At 41.1% G+C, this 21,040-nt stretch overlaps 4 protein-coding genes and 1 long non-coding RNA gene across 8 annotated transcripts; 2 read left to right on the top strand and 3 right to left on the bottom strand.

Moving 5' to 3' along the window:
• The first annotated feature begins 31 nt into the window (after positions 1-31).
• Positions 32-8,130, top strand: LOC140794777 (BTB/POZ domain-containing protein At3g44820-like). Of its 3 annotated transcripts, none has more exons than XM_073146954.1 (4): positions 32-359; positions 1,254-1,323; positions 2,497-3,685; positions 4,227-8,130. In XM_073146954.1, exons 2-4 carry the CDS (start codon positions 1,298-1,300, stop codon positions 4,731-4,733), a joined length of 1,722 nt encoding a protein of 573 aa, XP_073003055.1. In that variant the 5' UTR covers positions 32-359; positions 1,254-1,297; the 3' UTR covers positions 4,734-8,130. The 3 variants fall into 3 exon arrangements, with proteins under 3 accessions (XP_073003055.1, XP_073003053.1, XP_073003054.1); XM_073146952.1 differs by having other exon boundaries at positions 2,480-3,685; XM_073146953.1 differs by lacking the exon at positions 32-359 and adding an exon at positions 490-1,066.
• LOC140794779 (leucine-rich repeat receptor-like protein kinase PXC1) lies at positions 5,595-7,976 on the bottom strand. Of its 2 annotated transcripts, none has more exons than XM_073146956.1 (3): positions 7,126-7,976; positions 6,499-7,082; positions 5,595-6,419 (listed from the first exon to the last, which is right to left on the bottom strand). In XM_073146956.1, the coding sequence occupies exons 1-3, from the start codon at positions 7,974-7,976 to the stop codon at positions 5,701-5,703; spliced, it is 2,154 nt and encodes a 717-aa protein (XP_073003057.1). In that variant the 3' UTR covers positions 5,595-5,700. The 2 variants fall into 2 exon arrangements, with proteins under 2 accessions (XP_073003057.1, XP_073003056.1); XM_073146955.1 differs by having other exon boundaries at positions 6,499-7,097; positions 7,162-7,976.
• A 1,202-nt stretch (positions 8,131-9,332) lies between the features above and the next one.
• On the top strand, positions 9,333-10,251 carry LOC140794776 (uncharacterized). Its single transcript, XM_073146951.1, has one exon. The coding sequence runs from the start codon at positions 9,563-9,565 to the stop codon at positions 9,992-9,994; it is 432 nt and encodes a 143-aa protein (XP_073003052.1). The 5' UTR covers positions 9,333-9,562; the 3' UTR covers positions 9,995-10,251.
• Positions 10,252-10,851: 600 nt separating this feature from the next.
• LOC140795670 (uncharacterized) lies at positions 10,852-13,357 on the bottom strand. Its single transcript, XR_012110335.1, has 2 exons — positions 13,133-13,357; positions 10,852-11,229 (listed from the first exon to the last, which is right to left on the bottom strand). It is a non-coding gene; the product is annotated as an uncharacterized lncRNA (long non-coding RNA).
• Positions 13,358-14,480: 1,123 nt separating this feature from the next.
• Positions 14,481-21,040, bottom strand: LOC140794814 (glucomannan 4-beta-mannosyltransferase 9-like). Its single transcript, XM_073147038.1, has 9 exons — positions 20,554-21,040; positions 20,298-20,396; positions 19,611-19,863; positions 16,875-16,985; positions 16,483-16,619; positions 16,091-16,204; positions 15,796-15,995; positions 15,382-15,579; positions 14,481-15,201 (listed from the first exon to the last, which is right to left on the bottom strand). The coding sequence occupies exons 1-9, from the start codon at positions 20,881-20,883 to the stop codon at positions 15,039-15,041; spliced, it is 1,605 nt and encodes a 534-aa protein (XP_073003139.1). The 5' UTR covers positions 20,884-21,040; the 3' UTR covers positions 14,481-15,038.

Here is a 21,040-nt window from a genome sequence, read left to right as displayed (position 1 = left end):
GCGCGGCGCGGGGGGGGAGGGGAATGGGGGAGTGGGAGGTAGTGGGAGTCGTCTTCCCCCTCACCATCTTCCTTTCCTCTCCCTCCTCTTCATTTGATTTGTCGTCATGATTGTACTGGCGGTCAAGGAAGTATGTATGGCGTGAGTAAGACGCACCACCGGATTCGTAACATCCTGTCGATTCATCCGCAAGAATCAAGATGTGACGGGCTACCTTCCTTGCCCTTTCCTTTTCCCTTTCCCATCCTAACCTCCTCGCCTCTGTATCTCTAGTCTTGAGGTGTGAAGATGGCTTCCAGTCCGTGCGACAGGAGGACGAGGACGAGGACCTGCCGTTTCTATCGCGAAGGCGACCACTGGTATACCCTTCTCCCTCTTCCTCCTCTTGCCCTCCTCTTGCCCCCCCCCCCCCCCCTCCCGTCCTCCGCTTAATCTATTTCTTACACTTGCTTTTCTTCAAATTTTTTTTTTGATAAAAAGCGAAATTATATTAAATTGTTAAATGCCCTTTTTTTGCAAGGCCGCAAGAATAGCTCGACGAGATGTATGAATAACTTTATAATTTTTTATATTGCTACTTAGATTTTTAATGCCATCGATGAGAATTTAAAATGTCGATCAGATTCTTTGAGCCAGCCTCAAGCTAAACTTTAAAGTAACCCCTTTGGACAGTGCAAATTAGAGATTTTTTCATTGTTATTGCTTCTGCAATTAGTGCCGACTTGTAGGGCCCGCATCTATAACATACAAGAATAGGTTGACCATCGGTCTGTTAAACTATAAAACCAGCCCCACCAACCTTCGATTTGTTCACAAAAGAGCTATCAGTATTGAGGTTAACGATATTTTACATACGTCGATAAACTTACTTAGCATTGGGACTTGGGAGTCCTTAATTAACTGGCACTCCTGTTTCGGTCTCAGATCTAATCAAACTATGCTGCCGGCTGATTGTTTTTTTCATACATGATATCTGCTTAGCTTTCATGGCATCAGAAGAAAGCATCCAGGATTTACTTTTGCTGATTTATTATGTATTTACCAGTCTTTTCCAGAATTGAAGGTGGTAAGATGCTAATTTTGTATCTTTAATAAAGTTGAAGCAAAGAATATCATCCATTCTTTTATTACTACTACTTTTCCTGGGTTATGATGTTAACTCTTCCGGAGTCTTTTCCTTAGTTATGGTTCTAATAGAGAAGTACCTCTTGTAGTTCATAAAGTTACATTGATTAAATGTTGGTGCACTGCAGGTTTTATACTAGTGGTCTCCCAAGTAATATTATCATTGAAGTTGATGGCATATACTTCCATCTACACAAGGTATGTGTCTATAAGAGATTAGTTAGTGCTCATTCTAGCGATTGATTTTTAAAACATTTGCATATTAACTTTACTTTGACACTACAAATAATGAGCTGTATAATGTTACATATCTGAGTCCAAATTCACGGGCGATCCTAGCAACATGAATGCTATTATGGTTCTATATTAGATTTCCAACCCAACGGATACTGACGAGAATAAAATTTGGTATTATTAAGTTTTAAGTCTTGACCTAATCTGTCCTCAGAATCTAAGCAGTTGCAGGTAAATCCATGTGTTAATTGATGCCATAGATGACTGCACTAGAACTTCTTCTTTACTAACTTTTTCTGTTATAGAATGCTCTGATATGTTGAACATGAGAAGGCCTTCTAAGTTCCTTTGCCAATTTCCATAGAGGAATTGGGAAGAGTCAAGTAATTATCAATGCTCTTCAAGCATAGACATAAAGAAATGTTGCTGAGGAATTGAAAGTTTACTGTTCACATTTGGGCTCTGTTTTGGATATATGTTGGTTATGGGGAAACGAGCAAAATATTAATAGAGAAATGTAGCTGGTTTGAAGCTCAATGGTTAGTAATGCCTAGTAGGTTTATATATCAGGTTGGGTGGCTTTCCATTTTGAATTTTTATTTTAAGATAGAAAAGTCTGGGCCATTCAAAGTTTGTGATAAGTGATGTTATCCCATTTGAGTTGGTTGATATTGCAATTATATTGACATTTGAGTTGGTTGATATTGCAATTATATTGAGGTGCTGCAAGTGTAAAACACGTTGTTAGAAGAAGACATCTCAATTGTAAGTTTGTTTGAGTTCAAGCTTCTAGATTTTTGGAAAGATTTGGTTAAGGTATACATTTCCACGTTGTGATTTCCTTTTTATACTTCTAGTTTACTTTGTTGAAAATTTGGGAAGCGACAAAACTATTGAAACAGTGCTAAGCCTATATGTTGTTATTGCACTTTTACATTCTACATCCTTCATCCTACTCATTATTTGACAATATGGGGTTCCTTACTCATAAATACTTAAAAAAACATATAAGAGGTATTCTGCAAAATTTTCATTTTTGTGCTTTGTTCATGTAATAAGCAGTTGGATTTTATCCTTAATTGTTGAAATAAATCAATAATGCACGCTACACATGCCTCAGTTTCCTCTTTTTTCAAGATGTGGGAAGATCATGCATCTGTTAGAAGATTCACAAAAGACTGACCAACGTACACACTATTCATTAGTTGGATGCCCTGGAGGATCTGAAGCATTTTTATTTGCATCAAAGTTCTGCTATGGATCAAGAGTTGAGCTGACATCCCAAAACATCTTAATGGTGTATTGTGCTGCCGAATATCTTGAAATGACAGAGAAATTAGACGAGGACAATTTACTGGTAAAGGCAGAAAGTTTCATTCAAAAAGTCATCCTTAATAGTTGGAAAGATTGCATATTGGCTCTGCAAAGTGCTGAGGTTTTGATTTCAAATATTGAGACCATCCACATAGTACGCAAATGTCTTAATGCTCTTTCAATGATGGCTTGCACTGACTCTAGTTTGTTTGGATGGCCAATGATGATGTATGGCAGTTTACAAAGCCCTGGTGGTAGCATTCTCTGGAATGGAATAAACACGGGGGCTAGTATTAGGAGTTCATTGTCCGACTGGTGGTTTGAAGATATCTCATGCCTTGGTCTGGCAATGTTCAAGAGACTGATAGAAACAATGAGAGAACAAAGAATGAGATCTGAAAGTATAGCGGGTGCCCTTATGTACTATGCAAGAAAGTATATACCCGGTCTTGATCGGTGGCACAGAGAGCAAGGAGATAGAACAAGAAATCTTGGAAGTTTCAGTGTCACTTTTTCTATAGTTGATCAAAGGGTATTGCTGGAAGCCATTGAAAATCTACTTCCTGATAAGATAGAAAAGTCTTATTGCTGCTTCTTGTTGGGACTTCTGCGTATTGCTCTGTTGTTAAATGTTCACAGTAACTGTAAGGATTCCCTTGAGAGAAGAATAGGAGTGCAACTTGAACTGGCAAATCTTGATGGTCTTTTGATACCAAACTTCCAAGATTCTGATAACTTATATGACACTGACTCTGTTGAGAGAATTATTCTTCATTTTGTGTCCTCAGAGAAAATAAATGTTGCATCTTTTTCAACATTCACAGGTGACCCTGCTACTCCATCCTTTAGTAAATTTAGGGAAGTGAGCAAGTTGATAGACAACTACCTTGCTGAGGTTGCTCCTGATATTAATTTGATACCTGAAAAGATGCATTATCTTCTGATGGCATTTCCAGAAAGCCTGAGATCCCTTGATGATGGACTATATAGAGCAATAGATATATATTTCAAGGTTTGCAACTTTTGATTTATTTACTCTCTTCTTGAATTTTCTTATTGGAATGCCATTAGCTCTAGCTGTGCATATATACTGGCATCTGTTTTTGTTAGATCTCAAAAAGAAGTTTTCATCTAGATTTTAACTCAATCAAACTGTTCACTGAACTTATATAATTGTTTCTTTTACTAAGTTTCCTCAAGGAAGTTAAATGCCTGAATCTCTGAAATGATAATTTCATCATGAAGCGTGTCAGCCATGCATGTACCTTCTTTAGTGTTATTTGTAGCAACTCTAATTATGTAAGATAAATCATTTTTTCCAATAAGTACACTGTAGCAATAGTTGGATACTTAGATCATGGATGAAAGTCCAATAATTATCTATTGTACTTACATGGCAAATAGAAAATAACTGCAAGTTCAAAGACTCGAAATGTTAGTATACTGTAATATAGTAGCTTGATATGAAGAATCAGTACGAACCAGAACATAGTCAAAGTTCTGAATGTAGGTAGTGTATCAGTGTTTTCATAGACTGGTCTCTTGTTTGGTAGGCACACCCTTGGATTTCAGAGGATGATAGAGTCAAGCTTTTCAGTGTCATAGACTGCAGTAAGCTTTCCATTGATGCATGTGCACATGCATCACAAAACGAGCGACTGCCATTCAGGATAGTTCTTCAGGTTTTATTTTTTGAGCAATTGCAGCTTCGAGCAGCTCTTTCTCACTGTCATAATGTCATAGACAGTGACGACAGTGTGACTGGTATGGTAGATGACATGGTGGGACAGATCATTCAGCGAGATGGATGGGTTTCACTTGTCCGTGAAAATGAGGTTCTGAGAGTAGACATGGAGCATATGAGATCTAGGGTAAGGGGACTGGAGCAAGAAGTTGTCAATATAAAGCAAGGTATCGGGAGAGTCAGCAGATCTCACAGTTTGATCAGCTCTGCTAGTAATATGTCTAGAAAACTTGGGTGCATCCATGTTCCACAGATGAACAATCAGCGCAGTACTGCAGTATTAAGCACTAGCCAAAATCCAAGACAGTCGGTCTAACAATTAAGTCTTTCCCTAGGGAGTGTTTTTTCCTTGTAGATAACATGATGTTGCAATTCTTGCATGATATGTTGCGAATGGCTATTGCTTAATCTTATAAAACGTTTTGCTGTTTGGTTCATTGGTGAACTATGGATGCTCTACCAATAGGGGTGCTGCTAGTGGTGAGTAATTCTACGTTTGCACATTTGGCATGTTCAGCGATTCATATCTCTTTGAAGATATACAAAAGGATGATGTTCCATAGTGAATACCTGTGTCGCATGTGTAGCAGATTCTGTTTCTTCTTGAGTTGCTCATATGGCTGTCTGCCTGTCTCATGGTATTTTCATTGTTTGCTGGAGAAAGAGGTTTCTTTTGAACAAACAAGGTTGCGGAGATGCTGTGAGAAGAGAGGCAGGGATATGGAAACTCCAATGCAACAGGTGGAAGGGGAGAGATACTTTCAGTGTTCGTGGAATTTCTTGAAATTTTAATGGTTGGTGATTAAAGACAGATCTTGAGCTATTCATGTACAGAAAGGATAGAATGATAGAAGTTTTTTCAAGTGGATAATGGTGAGTTGAACAACAGATTTGGAGCAGCTGCTTAGTTGGGTACAGTTTGGAAGAGCTTCCACATCTACACCATGGCCTTACCTAAGACTGGTGATTCCTCCTCAATGACAAAGCCACAGTGCTGTACCTCTTAGTTCCCACTGGGTCGGTTTATCGTTATCGGTGCTTACACTTATTAGCCAGCAAGTCAAAGCATTAGATCACTGTCCTTGGAGACCCCTTTCAAAGACGAGCATATATATATATATATATATATATATAATTTTTGCTCAACCGGCGAACGTAAGCTTGGGAGACGCAATTATGGTAGAAAGGCAGACTTGCAGTAAAATAACAAGTTAATAAAACAAGGAAGAAATACTCAAATTCATATATTTTGAGTGAGGAGGTATATATGAATATCATATCAATTAGTAGCTCAAGCGACCGTCCTCGGTGGTGGTGGCAGCCGAATGTCGAGACTCGTCATCATCCATGTTTTCTTCTTCTTCTTCAGGGCGCGGCGATTGCTCCATCCTGATGTCCTCGATCATCTTCACCACCTCCGTCATGGTGGGCCTCTGCTCCGGCTGCTGGGCCACGCATGCGAGCCCCACATGTAGCATTGCAACCATCTCCTCCTCTATGTTCTTATACCTCAGCAGCTCTGCGTCGAACACCTCTGCCGTCCACTCTTCCCTCACCACAGACCGCACCCACTCAGGGAGGTTCACCCCGATCATGGTACTTGTGGGCTCCTCGCCCTTCTTCTTACTATGTTTATGGGAAGGAGGATTTGGAGGGGGATATTGGGTGGGGGCTCTTCCGGTGAGGACCTCCAGGATGAGAACACCGAAGCCGTAGACATCGGCCTCCTGAGAGAGCCGCTTGGAGTGGGCTTGCTCGGGGGCCATGTAACCTCCGAGGCGTGCAATGGCGAGGGCTGGACTAAGAAGCAGCGCGAGCCCGAAGTCGGCAACGCAGGCCACGCCGTTCTTGTCGAGTAGGACGTTGGAGGACTTGACGTTGCCGTGTGGGATTCCAGACGGAGTGTACTCATTGTGGATGCGCGCCAGCCCGCGAGCGCCGCCTAGCACAAGCGCGATCCTCGTGGTCCAGTCTAATGGGGTCCGCCCCGCCCCTCGATTTCCTGTTCCAATCGGACCAAACATGAGAGACGTGTGATGAAAAGGGTGATCATTTTCTGTAACGAAGAAGAGGAGGAAGACCGTGGAGGAGGGCGTGAAGGTTGCCGTTGGGAAGGAAGTCGTAGATGAGGAGCTTCTCCTGTTTGGCATAATAGTAGGCCCTGAGACGGACGAGGTTATGGTGGCGGAGGCGGCCGATGAGATCCATGTACTTGTGGAACTCCTTTCGGGTGCAGGGGTTGGCGTCCCTCAGCCTCTTCACCGCCACCATGCACCCATCGTCCAGCAAAGCCCTGTAAACAGTTCCCAGGCTCCCTTTTCCCACCATCTCCGCAGAAGCTCGCAGAAGGTCCTCCAACTCAAACCTCGTCCTTCCTTTCCTCCTCGTGGCTCCGCCACTGTTGCTAACTCCATCCTCCTCCTTGATCCCGAAGAAGACCAGCTTGTTCTCCACTCCGTCGCTCTCGCCACCGTCGCTGTATCTGCCTATTTCCGCCTTATGCTCGTGCTCAGAATCACCCATACCAGCAGCGTCATTTCTCTTGTCATCGTCCTTCTCCCCCAACGATGGACCAGTGCAGCAGCAGCAGTAGACTATCAGTAAAGATAGAAGCACCAGTAAGAAGAGGACGTTCCCGGTAGCAATCCCAGTGATTGCGCCGGTGCTCAATCCCTCCTTGTTGGCCCTAGCACCTCCTCCTCCTGCACCATTGGCCCCTGCTGCCTCCGAGGAGGAAGGAAGAAGAAGAAGAAGAAGAAGAAGAAGAAGAAGAAGAAGAAGAAGAAATTGAGCTAGGATTAGAGGGCACCACCGACTGAGAGGAGGAGGCCGAGGGAGAAGCATCCCGCGGGATGAAGGAGCAGAGCGGCAGTGGAGGGGTGGGTCCACAGAGGCCAGCATTCCCCCCGAAGGAGGTCACGCCGAACCTGTTACGCATGCCGTCCGGCACCCTCCCGGAGAGCTGGTTGTTGGAGACATTGAACTCGGCGAGTCGGGGCAGAGGAGCGGACAGATCGGGGAGGGGCCCGGAGAGGAGGTTGTTCTGTAGGCGGAGGGTGAGGAGTCTGGTGAGGTTAACGAGCGCGTCGCCTGGGATGGGCCCTCGTAGATCGTTTTCCGAGAGGTCCGCACGCACGAGATGTGCGAGGAGGCCAATGGAAGGAGGGATCCCGCCGGAGAGGTCATTGCGGGAGAGGTAGAGGAGCTTGAGGTTGGGGAGGGAGGCTGAGAGGAACGGGAGTAGGGTGCCGTTGAGGCGGTTGCCGTGGAGGTCAAGGAGGCGGAGGCGGTCGAGCTGGGAGAGTGGATCGAGAGGACCACGGAGATCAAGGGAAGGGAGGGAGAGGGACGTTACCCTTCCGGCCGAGCACTCGACGCCGATCCAGCGGCCGGAGCAGGCGTCGGGGGAGCTCCAATTGGCAACCAGGTTGCCATGAGCGTCGGCCCCTTGGCGGAAAATGGTGAGGGCGTCGGTGTCGCTGGCAAAACATTGGAAGGGGATTTGCTGCTGCTGTTGCAGGAGCAGGAGCAGGACGAGCAGCAGAAGGAAGGAAGCCATCGTCGAGAGGCGAGAGCAAGGGCAGCAGTGTTCTTGCTCGTCGAAAGGACTTACCTTTCTTTGTCCCTAGACGCTGATCGGCGGGAATTTGTGTTATTTTCAAGTTTCAAAACAACAAGACAAAACAAAAGGAGTAGGCACTGGAATTGACGCTTGCCTGATGTGCTTTTATAATAACAACACATCGCAGGTCAGACTTAGTAACAAACTACATAGAGCGGAGACGAAAAGAGAGAGATTGGCCACTTTTGTTTATAAAGAGGACTTTAATTGTAGCTCAAATGATAAGACCCAATACTCCCACCCTTATGATTTCTTACACAGTTAACACCTCCCACCAACCCAGCATAATTAAGATTATGCCAAAATGAACTGTTGTCAGATATCATCAAACAAAAACAGAGAATAATAGCCACACTGGCAATAGAAGCTATATTTTAACTAATAGTGCCAAATAATCCGTACTAAAGCAGAAACCGGTCCCATTACTTATCAGGCGGTCTCTGAAAAAGTTCTTTATTAAAGCTTTCCAATTTAGCGTAGATAGCGCTGAACAACTACAAGTCCGGCGGAAACCAATGTTATAATGTACGGCAGCGCACTTTCCTTTTTACCCTCTTATGATCTTATCGGATCGCAAGATGAGCAACGGAGCCATTCCTACCTACCCATCCCGTTAGACATTGGTGGACTCACTGCTCGCTTAATTAATTTAAAGCTGTCAGGAAAGGCCCACACGGACAATGAGAGAGAGAGAGAGAGAGAGAGAGAGAGAGAGAGAGGGGGGGGAAAAAAAGGAGATCCTCCAATCCGTGGATCATATTCATAGCACAAGGAGACAGGTTTCTGGAGAAAAAGCGAAAGGTGCAGAGAGACTGAAGGTCCATGGAAACATAAGCGTGAAAAAGAAGCAATAGATTATAGCGAGAGAGAGCTCCGGGCATGCCGCTGTCAGCTCACATTAGCAGACCCCGCCTCGCTAGCCTATCATAGGGAGGATTATCTTATTATTAATTTATACTACTCACACCGTGCCTCAATAATTAAAGCAATGCTATCTTAGGTAGCATATGATCAAATCCATTGCCGCCACTAAACTTGCCCTTGCCGAGGAGAAGAAAACCCTTTAAAGTATTACCTCTCCACAGTTGGAAGACGAAAGGACGGTCGCAAACCACTGGTATATGGCATTAGAGGATCAGGCTAGTGATAGTTTGGCACCTTCCAGAAGATGCAAGAAACTCTTAAGTACATTTTTCTGTTAAACTGACAAGCCCAAACATTTTTGTTATTACTTATTAGCAATAGTTGGTAACCTTCGTGAACTTCCTTTCCAAGTTGAATGTAGTAACTCTCTTTTCTTAATTTCCACCGGATATATAATAATAAGACATCAGTGTAATGTTACTCCTTCCACTTCCCGAGCATTTTCCAGATAAACACTGGTTGACACGATCTAGATACATGAAAGGAACAGATAGAGAGACGCGTGGCATTACTAAACCTTCTACCAGCTTCCGGTCACTTTCTAGACGCGTAGCATTAATTCCTGAGCACACAAGAGATCGATCGAAAGCGAGAGATAGATGGACGTGAGAGCGGTGAGCGCCGATGAGGAAAGGAAGAAGGAGGTGGTGCGGGTGGGGCTCCCGAAGACCCGGAACCCGGACAGCGTTCGGCACTTCCAGAAGAAGCTTGTAGACAAAGGAATCCAGAGGTTGGAGCGCCACCCCGTCGATGGCTACGGCGGCGTCAGGATGCCTCCTCCCAAATCTGGGCATGGTGGTAAGTTCACCTGGGAGGGACCAGAAGACTTGGTTGAAAGTGATCTCGAGCCCGTTCCTCCCGCCATCGATCCGGACGATCCCAACTACGTCGAAGAGGAAGAAGAAGATAGGCTGCATGAAGAAGGAGATGATGAGGTGAAGCCGATCGGGGAAGTGGAGGTGGCAAAAGTGGCGGAGGCCAAAGAAGGAGTCTCCAGGATTGACATCCTACCACCACCTCTCCAGCCTTAATTAATACTTTACACACTCGCATCACCTTCCTTCCTTCCTTCCTTCCTTCTCTCTATTCTCCCATCTCTCTACGATATGTTTCTTAGGTTGCAGAATCTGATTTTACTGTGTTTTGCTTGTTTAGTGAACTAAAGATACTCATAGGAGGCGTTTCGCATCTAAGAATGCTTTGAGGATTAGCCTTTCTAAATGCCCAATTAGATCCATATGTAAAACTGGGCATCAATCAAACTAATTAAGTGCGTGTTAATCTAAAACTTTTGTTCATCGTTACTTTCAACGATTTATCCTTTCTTTTTTGTTGCTTGTTGCTGTTAAAACGTATTCCAGTTCCGTAATACACACATCAGGTGGCATCACTCTGTTTCCTCGTTGGAAATCTGTTCGGCTTCTCAATTTCGAAATATGATAGAAATTGTAGTGAGAGATTTATTCCAATCAGATATGCTACTAAGTAGCTATCAGAATACCGGTATCTGCGATCTGACGGCTTCTATGTATTCATTCAATTACATGTTCATCAACGATGACTTGGGATAAGGAGGACTAAATCTAGGGTGCAACTATACATTGGAACCATGTATAAGAACTAACATAGGAAACTATATCGGATCATTTTGATTCTCCAGATGTTTCTCAGTAGTTCAATAACGGAGCACAATAGAGAGTAAAAAAAAAAAGAGGTACAAGCAATTGCTTCAGACCTTGTTTAAAATTGAAACAGAATATCAATGAAAAATTTAAATAGTAGTCGATAGTAGAAAAAGATTACTACTAGCAGATGGAAGTAGCAAAACCAAGATTGAGATGGTAGCAAAAGAAACTGCAAGGAGTAAGGTTTAAATTAAGTCCAAATCTTGACTGGTCAAACAACAAAAATCGTCATTCCAGAAAATGATAACTAACAAGTTACAAGACAATAGAATACAGCAACTGAGTTACTAATACCATCTTTTCAGAGATAAATTTTCGGCTCTAATTGCTGCCTCATCATAAAATAGGACTATTAAGCTGGTCATACAAACAACTGTAAATCACATGGGTTGAACTGAATGCTTCGTGGGAAATGCTCAGATGTTATACCAGCGCTTGTAGATGGCATATAGAGCTACTGTTATCAAAATGGTCATCAGGAGGTACGTGATGATAGTAGTAATACTGATTCGAGATGGGCCCTTCTTTTTCTTGCTCTGTGCAAGCAATGCTTGAGGCTTGATTTTAGCCATACTGTCCTCCTGTATTGCTTATCACACATGGTCCAAGAAAAGTGTTAAAAAGATTGAGGTGACAATATCACAAATAGTAGTGTGTAAGGACATCCTAGAAACAAAACTTGTGCCTAAGTTCGGGATTGCTCAGAAGTAGTGTCCATCTTGCATGGCCTATACTAGAAGTGGGCCAGACTCTGGATGCATGAAGCAAAACTTTTACAGATTTTCACATGCAAAAAAAAAAAAACATTGATCATGTTTATGACTTCATGGTTACAAAATTTGGAGCTGAGTTAACGATTTGCCAAAGGATCTTCAGATAATAGCAAATTAGATGCTAAAAAAGAAAAGCTTAATGCCCGATAGTGAAGCAAGATCTACTATCATTGAAATATGAAAACAGAAGTTTATATTGAGCTGAGTGTAGAGTTGGAAATCCTGTTTCATGAGTTGATACTGCCTATGCAAATTACAGATACTTAGCCTTATTTAGAGGTTCTATAGAATCCATAGAGAAGAGATCACAAGCCACGACAGAGATTTTCGAAGCAACATATCATTAGGTGCTCTTACATTCCTGGTTTACCTAGAAGTTATGAAAATGAGGAAACTGCATAAAATAAGTACACAAGCAGGAGCAAGCTAGTGAACAATCATATTTTAGCAAATTTTACTAACTCTTATCAAAGAAAAATGATCGATCTACTGCACTTTTTCATATTAATAGAAGATATCAACCTATATTCATATACCAATTGACACTATGAGCACCCACAGTTCTTTTTAGTTCAGAATCCTCCACTTTTCTTATGAGGTCCCTTAGAAACCAACAAAGTTCTTCTGATTTAATTATTGTTTTTTTAATCCCTTCAATTTTACAGTTTTTCAAGTTTCAACACTCACGGAAGTGATATAGTAGACCTGGACATGCACAAGTTACGTCCATTTCACTTACTGATCAATTAGCAAGAAAAAGAAAAGGGTTCATGTAGATGATGCAACTAATGGGTCAAAAGTCACAACACTCTGCTTGTCCTACTTGTTTAATTTTTTTAATACTTCGTAGATTTACAAAAGGGAAGACAGAACTCTTACTTTTCAAGTAAGCTTATATACTCAAAGCCCAAAGTCTCAAACTAAATTTTCCTCCTTCCAGCTACGCTGTTAAATTTGAAAAACCAACGGTTTATATACATAACGAAAAGATCACATCGTATGATAAAAACTTACTTCTGAAAAGTCTTAATAAGAAACTAAATTTGTACCATAATAATAAGGGCAACTGATCATTTCTTTATAGCATGTCTACCTAGAAGTAAACAAGGATGACAATGAAAAGCACATCAAGCTAGTATACTTTCAATACTAGCTTTTCAAAATATCCCGCTAAACCACTTTCCAGGGCTAAGACAAGGCAGCATTTAACAAAGTACAAAATGATCACCTTGTTAGCAGTGGTATATTGTCCACCTCAAGCTGATTGCCCAAGAAGGACCAAGGAGAAGGCAACGGACTTATTAGAAGCTAGTTCCTCCCATCTTCGTTACAGTATGATGAATTGTTCATAGATGAGGTCAATTCTAACTACAGACTAAATAACATTAGGAATAAGGACGGTGTTATTCGCTTCACACAGCCAAAAGCTATAAATTGACAATATTTTACAGTTGATTCCGTATGTATTGTACTCGTTAATCAACAGATCTGAAGGATATGAAAGCCCTGAGACATCTTCAGAGATATCAACAAGAAAGGAAGAGCAGAAAGACGGCAATTGGATTACCAAACGTTATTGCGAGGTTTTAAGAAGAATAAGAGGGAATTAATTGCTGGACACAGCCAGATCGAAGCGGTAATTAAGTGGGTTATCGGAGTTTGAGATGCGGATCTAGCATAGAAAGAGAGCATGAGAGAGAGAAAAAGAGACCTTTCGTGAAGAGCTACGGTGGCGCCTCTCTCTTCGAATCCGCCGCCTTTTTCGCCGGATAAAGGAGAAGGCAAGAAGACGATAGATAGATCAGAAGATCCGTCCGCCCTTCCGAGAGAATAAGAGAAGCAGCTGGGTGACCGATGACCACCCACAGCTGGAAAGATTCCGCAACTTCGGCAGACTCGAGACTCGAGATTCCAGAGACAGAGAGGCCTTCGGAATGGACATGGCCCCAATAACTTGCAAACCTAAATAGGCTGGCTCTCATTATAACATGGGCCTTAATGCGGCCCAAAACCAAGTGCCTACACCTTTCTTCGCTACCGGGCCAAATTTAAAGTCTTGGTTGATTACGCTTAATCATTCTTTGCCGACGTATCATGATAACATCCGTTTTGTGCCTCAGCATATATAATGGACTCAACCAGCTATTCTTTCTCAATATTTGATGGTTAGAATCAAATGGCTTTGAAATCTTATTACCAGGATAGATTACCATTGTTGGTGTTTTGCACTAACTCTTTATTAGGAAAAGAAAATAAATAAAACTCACCTCTTGTTTGGCATTTATATTAAGATACTCTCTCGTTACGGTTGATATGCCTTATGCATGAAATAAAACCTATAAATGTCATAAATGGAAGAGCATCGTATTTTGATTTAGTAAACTATTGTTTAACTGAGAAGAACTTATTTTGCTCCTATTTTTTTGTACTGGATTCTAAGTGGAGAAGAATATGCCAATTTCCATAAACAGGTGTTTATTCGTCAATATGTCCCCCTACTTTCAGATTTGTGCTTTTGTAATCAATCGTCGAAATTTTCTTGCGATGTTTTAAGTTGGTGTAGCCAATCCTATGTGCTACAGAATTATTCTTGAACTAAAGTGACACTGAGATGTATAAGACGAGTCTGACTCATTTTTTACATCATTGTTTAAGTTTTTGAACCTCGCTCTGAAATATCTCATAGTCATAGGTCTAAGAAAAAGCTCGAGACCTAGAGTAGATGGTCCAAATTAAAACTCGGCGAAGGCTGTGGTTGGGAGGAAAATAGGTGAAGCTTTTGGCAATCTTGCTGCAGTACATGCATGAAGAATATATATCTTGAGATCATTATCTTATTAATCGTCAAAGATAGTCATCCTACTTGGAGGTTCATATTTTTCTGCTTTAGAACTCTGTCATTTACGTATCTATTGAATTTCTATTGGGAGGAAACAGAAAATGACACTGAAACACATAATACAAGATAACTCCTCTAGTTTTTGTCACAAAGGTTCGAGTTTATTTTATTATAGAAAATCAAAAGAAGGTAGTCAAAGAATTTACACAAAAGCCAGGGATTGTGTAATCTCCTTATTTCAAAGGAATGACTAATACAAAAAGGAAAGAAATAAGGAATTCATGTTTAATTTACTTTCTAGACGTCACATTATTTTCCTTTTCAAATACTACCTTGCAAAGAAATTACAGTCGAAAAGGAAAAAAAAAAACAAGTAGCGATGCTTGTTTACACATCATTAACTTTCACGGACTGCTGTCAACAGTGCTGCTGCCATTGCTCATGACATGCTTTTATGATCGGTGAGACCAAAAACTTCCTGCTACAACATGATCTCTTTTTTTTCTTTTGGTTTTTTTCTCCTTTATATCTAATAGTTCCTATAAGCAACATTACTTCTGCTTGCTAGCTTCTTCTGCAACTGTGTGTTTACAGGAGAAACCTATGTGGTACAAATCTTCCACTAGCGGGATTGATGGTGCTTTATACAAGCTTTTATAGAAACAAATATGAAAGGAGGAGGCTGCTTATATCTACTTCATTTATCCTGGGAAGCTAAAATAGTAAAATGATCTGATCTGAAACTGTATATCCAAGGCGTATGCGGAACCAACTTTAGTTATGTGTACGGGACGAAGGTGCCAACGTAGCCAAACCCAACAATGAAGAAAGCAATTGCTTGGAGGAAGAGGTAGATGAAGTAATGGTTCTTCCCAAGGGCCACATCGTAGCATCCACAGAAGAACAGATAGGCTCCTACCGCAAGCTCCAACAGATGTAACCTGTTTTTGAGGTAAATTAATAGATCAAATATAATATAAGGAACAAGTCGGCCAAGGGGACATTTGGTTTTGATCTGATTTGGAGGAACAGAGACAGATCCTTCGGTCCTCCCCTTTAAGATGGAGCAGTTTATAGTTGAAGTAGAAGCAAATGAGTAGTTCTGAAACGGAAGGACTTACCGTTCCCCTATCCTGATCCGTGGCTTCCTAGAAACTTTGCTATTAGACACTTTTGTCTTCAGAGCATCTCCCAACTTTTCCGTCACCACCCATTCGTTCACTCGCCCTGCTTCCAACAGGCCGATAAATGTGGCTTTTGTTCGGTGGAAAGACATTACATTCTCGAAAAGAATCCAAAAGACGAGCAAGTGAAGAGACCTGCATGCGCGCATATACAATTGAAAGTTAAATGAGGAACATGAGCTTCTAGTGTAATATATGGTGGAATGAGTAGTGGAGTGGGTTAAGAGTAAGTTGGATGATCTTCTCTTTTTCTTCTCTATAGTATTATCAGAAACAGTAAAACCAAATTGAAGAATCAAGCACAAATATACTGAATGCAACGAACGGAGTGAATGGAGTCCATTTCTCAACCTTGGAGTTCCAACAGCATTGAGAAGTGTGATCATGGAAGGAATATAGACAGCTCCCCACTTTGGTATCTCTACCTCAGGGACCAAGACAGTTGCAGGGATCACCAAGCAGTAGAAAACAAATGTCACGATATGTGCTACAATCTTCCGCACTAAGAAGAAATTGTAGATCACATGAATCTTCTTCCAGAGTGTTACTTTCTGCATTTATAGGACAAAGGAATTGCCTGATAAGATGAAATTGTCGCATAAATTAAAATTGTTTATTGGTTTTGTTGTCATTAATTTGCACTGACCTTGTTTCTAGCGATCTCCATCACCATCTTTCTGAACAAGTTTGCTGGTCCACAAGACCATCTGTGCTGCTGATAACGATAAGCCTTGAGGGTACTTGGAAGTTCATTTTTAACCTGAGAATGATGAAAATTTTGATTGAACAATTTATGTATCCGATATATCAGTCCGTGTCAGTTGGCTGCAGCCTAGTGCCATTCGTTATATTCAGTCGTTTCATTCCTAAAATAGTAACAATTTCATTATTTAATCTACCTGCTAGGAAAGTCTTAGGTAGGTCGTTAAAGTGATGGAATGATGGAAACTAATAAAAGAATATATGCTAGTTAGGTGCAGTTGTAATGTGGAATTGGAATGACACGAAAGAACAAATTAACTGGCCAATCTGAAGTACCTTGAGATCTCCAAGGAATACAAATTTCCACCCCTTAAGGCTAGCTCGAACAGCCAAATCCATGTCCTCCACCGTTGTCCGATCCTTCCATCCTCCTGCTTCGTTAAGAGCGGATATGCGCCATACCCCGGCAGTCCCTGCATAGTACAACTTTAATCACATATATGAAGCAAATTCCAAAATCATTCGGGTTATATATCTACCTTTTTTTTTAATAATTAATTTCTAATGTTGGTATCTTAAAATATTTGTAAGATGCTTATGGTATGCAAATTAACATATTAAGTTGGCCAACTCAGAACTGCGCGTGAACAGTTTGTCTTGTAGTCCTCGTTCTCAGTAGTTGCCAGTCCTTGCGAGGGTGCAGAAACTGATGAGGATTCAGGGCTTACCGTTGAAGCCAAAGAAGGCATAAGTGGAGGATCCCACTTCTTGCTCTACAGTGAAGTGGTAATCAAGGGACATCTCCTGCATTCTCGTCATCAAGCATTCATCCGCGTTCACTGCAACAAGCACACATCAGATTAACGCATTCATGGAGTGGGTAACCAAGCGCAGCAGCATGAACTTTTACACTACTGTAATATGTATATATCTAAGCTAATTACAGCTACGAGACATGCCTGTCTAAGTAACTTTGCTAAAGCCAAAAGGCAGTCGCCGATATGAACAGAATAATTGCACATGAGAGAGAGAGAGAGAGAGAGAGAGAGAGATGGTGGAAGTAATGAAACAAGCACGTTGGCATCTGTAGACTGTAATAATAGCTAATAGTATCAACCTTCCAATTAAACAGAACAAAACGACTTGAAACCTCTTGTGGTTGGAATAAGTAAGTACTATATATCTTGTGACAACCGAAGGGGCCCCCTCCTTGGACACGAGCCTGAATCGTGTTCTGGAATCATCCGGGACAATTAATGAGGAGATTAGACAGGATCTTTTACATCTCTTGAAGTCTATTTAGCTAGCAAGTGGCAAGCGATATGGTAGTAAAGAGTAACAATAGAAGGGTAGAAGATTGTTTTCTTTAAAATGGACAGCAAGGTTGGTTGGGAAAGGGACCACTGACTCATTCGCTGGCTGCACGCATCTAACAGAGAGAGAGAGAGAGAGAGAGAGAGAGAGATGTGGTGTGTGTACGTGGCTCGTGATTGAAATCCCCAGTGCACTGCTCATCAGTTGGAACCTCTAATAATAATAATTAAACTCTCCGTAGTTCCTACAACTACCCCCGCCTGTGGACAAAAGTACAAGAAAGGCAGTTAAACCTCCTTGGTCTTTATTTACGCATGTTAATACTAATTATCTATTTCTTATATCAATATGATCTATGTTTTATGGTGCACTTTATTTTCTCAAAGCAAGCAACAAGACTTACCGCTGATAGGTAGTGTTGTCCGTGAAAGCTAATAATTCCATCAAAAGGTTTCGTTGGATAAAGAGTTTATCCAATTAATTAATTTCTATCGAGCACGCAACTCATACACGTAGTCGCATATTTTACAATTACACTAAATAATAAAATATTAAGAAATTTTAAATATCACATACCTTATATTTTATATATTTTATGATTCGCACCTTATCTTTAAAAATTTTATAACCCGACTCTTTTTTTTCTTCTATAATTTTTATTTAACATCTAATCAACGTCGACCAAGTTAATTACTAAAATACTTTCATCATTTTCTCCCATTTTTTATATCCCCCATCATCTTCTTCATCTACCGCTACCTTTCCTCATCTTCCCCCGTCCCCTTCCCCTCATCCTTTTTTTTCAATCTTTTTCTGGAAAGAAAAAAGAAGTATGAAGAATACATGAGAATTTAAATTATTTTATATTATAATATAATATCATCTAAATAAATCTAGAATTAAAATATTAAATAATAATAATATGAAAAAAAAAAAGAATGATTCGAATTACAAAATACTCATGCAAATGACAATGACAGTGTGATTTATAAAAATCAGGTGAAACGAAAAGAAGGAGTACGGCGTTCAGATCAGAAGACGATGAATATTAACATATGCAAATATTGTAAGTGTAAGAGGAAGGGAGAATTACGTAATAGGTGGTATATTATTATATATATATATATATATATATATATATATATGAACTTCTTTTTCTTTTCTTTTTTCTCAATCAGCTAAAAGCAAAAGGAAGGGGAATAGTAGGGGGCGGGTGGTCTTTGTCGGCTCCACAGGACACACATCGTGGTGGGACCCTCTTATTTGTCGGCGAGGAGAAGCATGGGCCCCATCAAGCGTCGGTCGTCAGAGATGGAGGCCCGTGGGCCCGAGAAGTTGGAATAAAAAGGAATTAATGGAAGAATTAAGAACAGATTGGATTACATCATATATATATATAGTTTAGGAATTTAAGACGAAAGCAGGGGATATATAGGCGTGATTGCATCATATTTACCGCCACCGGAACAAATTAGACATCCTATTTTTACAGTCACCACTGTACTAGACCTAGACCGATAAGAAAGAAAGACAAAATTAAAAAATACTGAAAAAAAGGAAGAGATAAATAAATGATTAGGAGGTGAAAAAGAAAACTGTTTGTCGGCAGATATTTATTTATATGATTCGTTTGCGTGTGTCTCTGTGAATATATATTACATATATTTAAGAGGAGATAGGTGTGATGAGGTCGGGTAAATTTATCTTGGAACTCTCAGTCCACAATTAATGCCGCCAATGAAGCAAAGCTTAGCAGGGACCCCCGGAGCAAAGTGAGAAGGGAACATATTTGTGGTGGTTACAGAAAAGAATTAACTGCAAGAACGAACTCCACCGACACTTGTTAATTATAAATATTATTATTTAGCTAGCTGACACATGCATGATCATGACCATCCGGATTTTGAACATGTTGACTATTTCTAATTGAAACAAATATTTGTGGTTGGTGGCTCAAATAATGGTGCAATTTATTCTATTATGGATGATTAAGCGCTACATTAATAACTAGAGAAAGTTGCAATTAATTTATAGCTAGTGATAATTAATTCTTTAAGAGGTGGGAGAGGTAGGAGGCATTTTCTGTACGTATATATATATATATATATATATATATATATATGCAGTAAGTATTGAATAAATGAACGTACCAAATTTCCATCGGGCTTGTACCAGACCAATATCGGGGTTGTGGAGGAGAAAAGGGATGGTGCGCCAGAGGAAATCGGGTTCGGGTTGGAAGTCGGCGTCAAATATAGCGACGTAGTCGCATTCCTTGACGTAGCTGTGCTTCATCCCTTCCTTGAGCGCCCCTGCTTTGTACCCATTCCTGTTATCCCTGATCTCGTACTTTATGTTGATCCCTTTGCTCGCCCACCTCTGGCACTCAAGTTCCACCAGGTCCTGCACCAATAATTAAATGACCCATGGATGATGTACGTTTAAGCATTAATTACTTAATTAATTAATGTTTTGATCTTGATATATGTAGATTAATATCGATGCCTGCTGCACCTCGGTAGATGGGTTTTCAAGGGAAAAGGACGAGACCCCGGATCAGAGAGAATACCAATCTTAAGAGGAAAAAGATACAAAGATTGAGATTAAAATAAATATATAGCTGCTTAATCGGCATATAATATTTAATATAATATGTATATATGACTGGAGAAAGAAATTAATGCATAGATCCTATACGTGGCGATAAAATTAACTAACTAGCTAGCTAGCTAGGTAAAAGAATTAAGACAGAAGAGAATAAAGAATTAAAGATCACTCGCTATATAGTTACTGTATGTAAGTAATATTGCAATGACGGTATGGTTTTTGTGGATTACCTTAATAACCGGGTCTGTGGAATCGTCCAGCACTTGTATAATGATGCGGTCTGATGGCCATGAGAGCCCACACGCAGCGCCAATGGACAGCTGGTAGACCTGGTAATCCATTTAATGCCCAGAAACCCAAGTCAAAACAACCATGAATAATATGCACATAAGTTTACCCAAATCCACATTGGCATTAATGCTGATACGGAACAAGGAAAGTAATCGGTCGGGAAATGAAAAAGAGAGAGACGATGGAGACTAGTACTTCTTTTTCGTTATACATGGGGATCTGGACGAGGACCATGGGGTATGCCGAATTCCCGACCTCTAAGTCGTCCCGCATGGGCTCCCAACGGTAGCGCTTTTCTGGCCTCGGGCGGAAGAGCTTAACGAGAACGATGACGATGGCCATATAGACCTTCTCCACCACCAACATTACCGACATCGTTAAGCACAAGAACACCGCCAAACGGAGCACCGGCACGATCACCGGCGCCTTGATCTGCTGCCACAATAGACCAATCTGCTCCGTCATGTCGTCTCTCGCTCCCTGGAATGTCTCTGGGAGAAGCGCCGTCGAGGAGAGCCTATCCATTGCTGCTGCTTCTGATTAGCTCTCTCTCTCTCTCTCTCTCTCTCTCTCTCTCTCTCTCTCTCTCTCTCTTTGCTTCTTCTCTTTGCAGCAAAGGAGAGAAGGAAAAGGAGAGGAGGGGGAGTGATGTGGGTAGTAATTTGTGAGTCCAATATGCCAA

This window comes from Typha latifolia, chromosome 9 (assembly GCF_019914945.1).
Source record: "Typha latifolia isolate L0001 chromosome 9, TyphaL0001v2, whole genome shotgun sequence".
Classification (NCBI taxonomy): domain Eukaryota; kingdom Viridiplantae; phylum Streptophyta; class Magnoliopsida; order Poales; family Typhaceae; genus Typha; species Typha latifolia.
The sequence above is the reverse complement of the archived record's forward strand: the minus strand, read 5'-3'. Positions and strand labels throughout refer to the sequence as shown.

What these genes read in the sequence shown, in the direction of transcription:
- LOC140794776 (XM_073146951.1), top strand. Translation starts at nt 9,563, where the DNA reads ATGGACGTGAGAGCGGTGAGCGCCGATGAGGAAAGGAAGAAGGAGGTG.
- LOC140794777 (XM_073146952.1), top strand. Translation starts at nt 289, where the DNA reads ATGGCTTCCAGTCCGTGCGACAGGAGGACGAGGACGAGGACCTGCCGT. An exon ending in TATACTTCCATCTACACAAG is followed by an intron (nt 1,324 to 2,479) that starts GTATGTGTCTAT and finishes CACATGCCTCAG; the next exon opens with TTTCCTCTTTTTTCAAGATG. An exon ending in CAATAGATATATATTTCAAG is followed by an intron (nt 3,686 to 4,226) that starts GTTTGCAACTTT and finishes CTTGTTTGGTAG; the next exon opens with GCACACCCTTGGATTTCAGA.
- LOC140794814 (XM_073147038.1), bottom strand. Translation starts at nt 20,883, where the DNA reads ATGGATAGGCTCTCCTCGACGGCGCTTCTCCCAGAGACATTCCAGGGA. An exon ending in CCATGTATAACGAAAAAGAA is followed by an intron (nt 20,397 to 20,553) that starts GTACTAGTCTCC and finishes ATGGATTACCAG; the next exon opens with GTCTACCAGCTGTCCATTGG. An exon ending in CCACAGACCCGGTTATTAAG is followed by an intron (nt 19,864 to 20,297) that starts GTAATCCACAAA and finishes TTATTGGTGCAG; the next exon opens with GACCTGGTGGAACTTGAGTG.
- LOC140794779 (XM_073146956.1), bottom strand. Translation starts at nt 7,976, where the DNA reads ATGGCTTCCTTCCTTCTGCTGCTCGTCCTGCTCCTGCTCCTGCAACAG. An exon ending in GGAGGCAGCAGGGGCCAATG is followed by an intron (nt 7,083 to 7,125) that starts GTGCAGGAGGAG and finishes GGAGGGATTGAG; the next exon opens with CACCGGCGCAATCACTGGGA. An exon ending in CCTTCACGCCCTCCTCCACG is followed by an intron (nt 6,420 to 6,498) that starts GTCTTCCTCCTC and finishes CGATTGGAACAG; the next exon opens with GAAATCGAGGGGCGGGGCGG.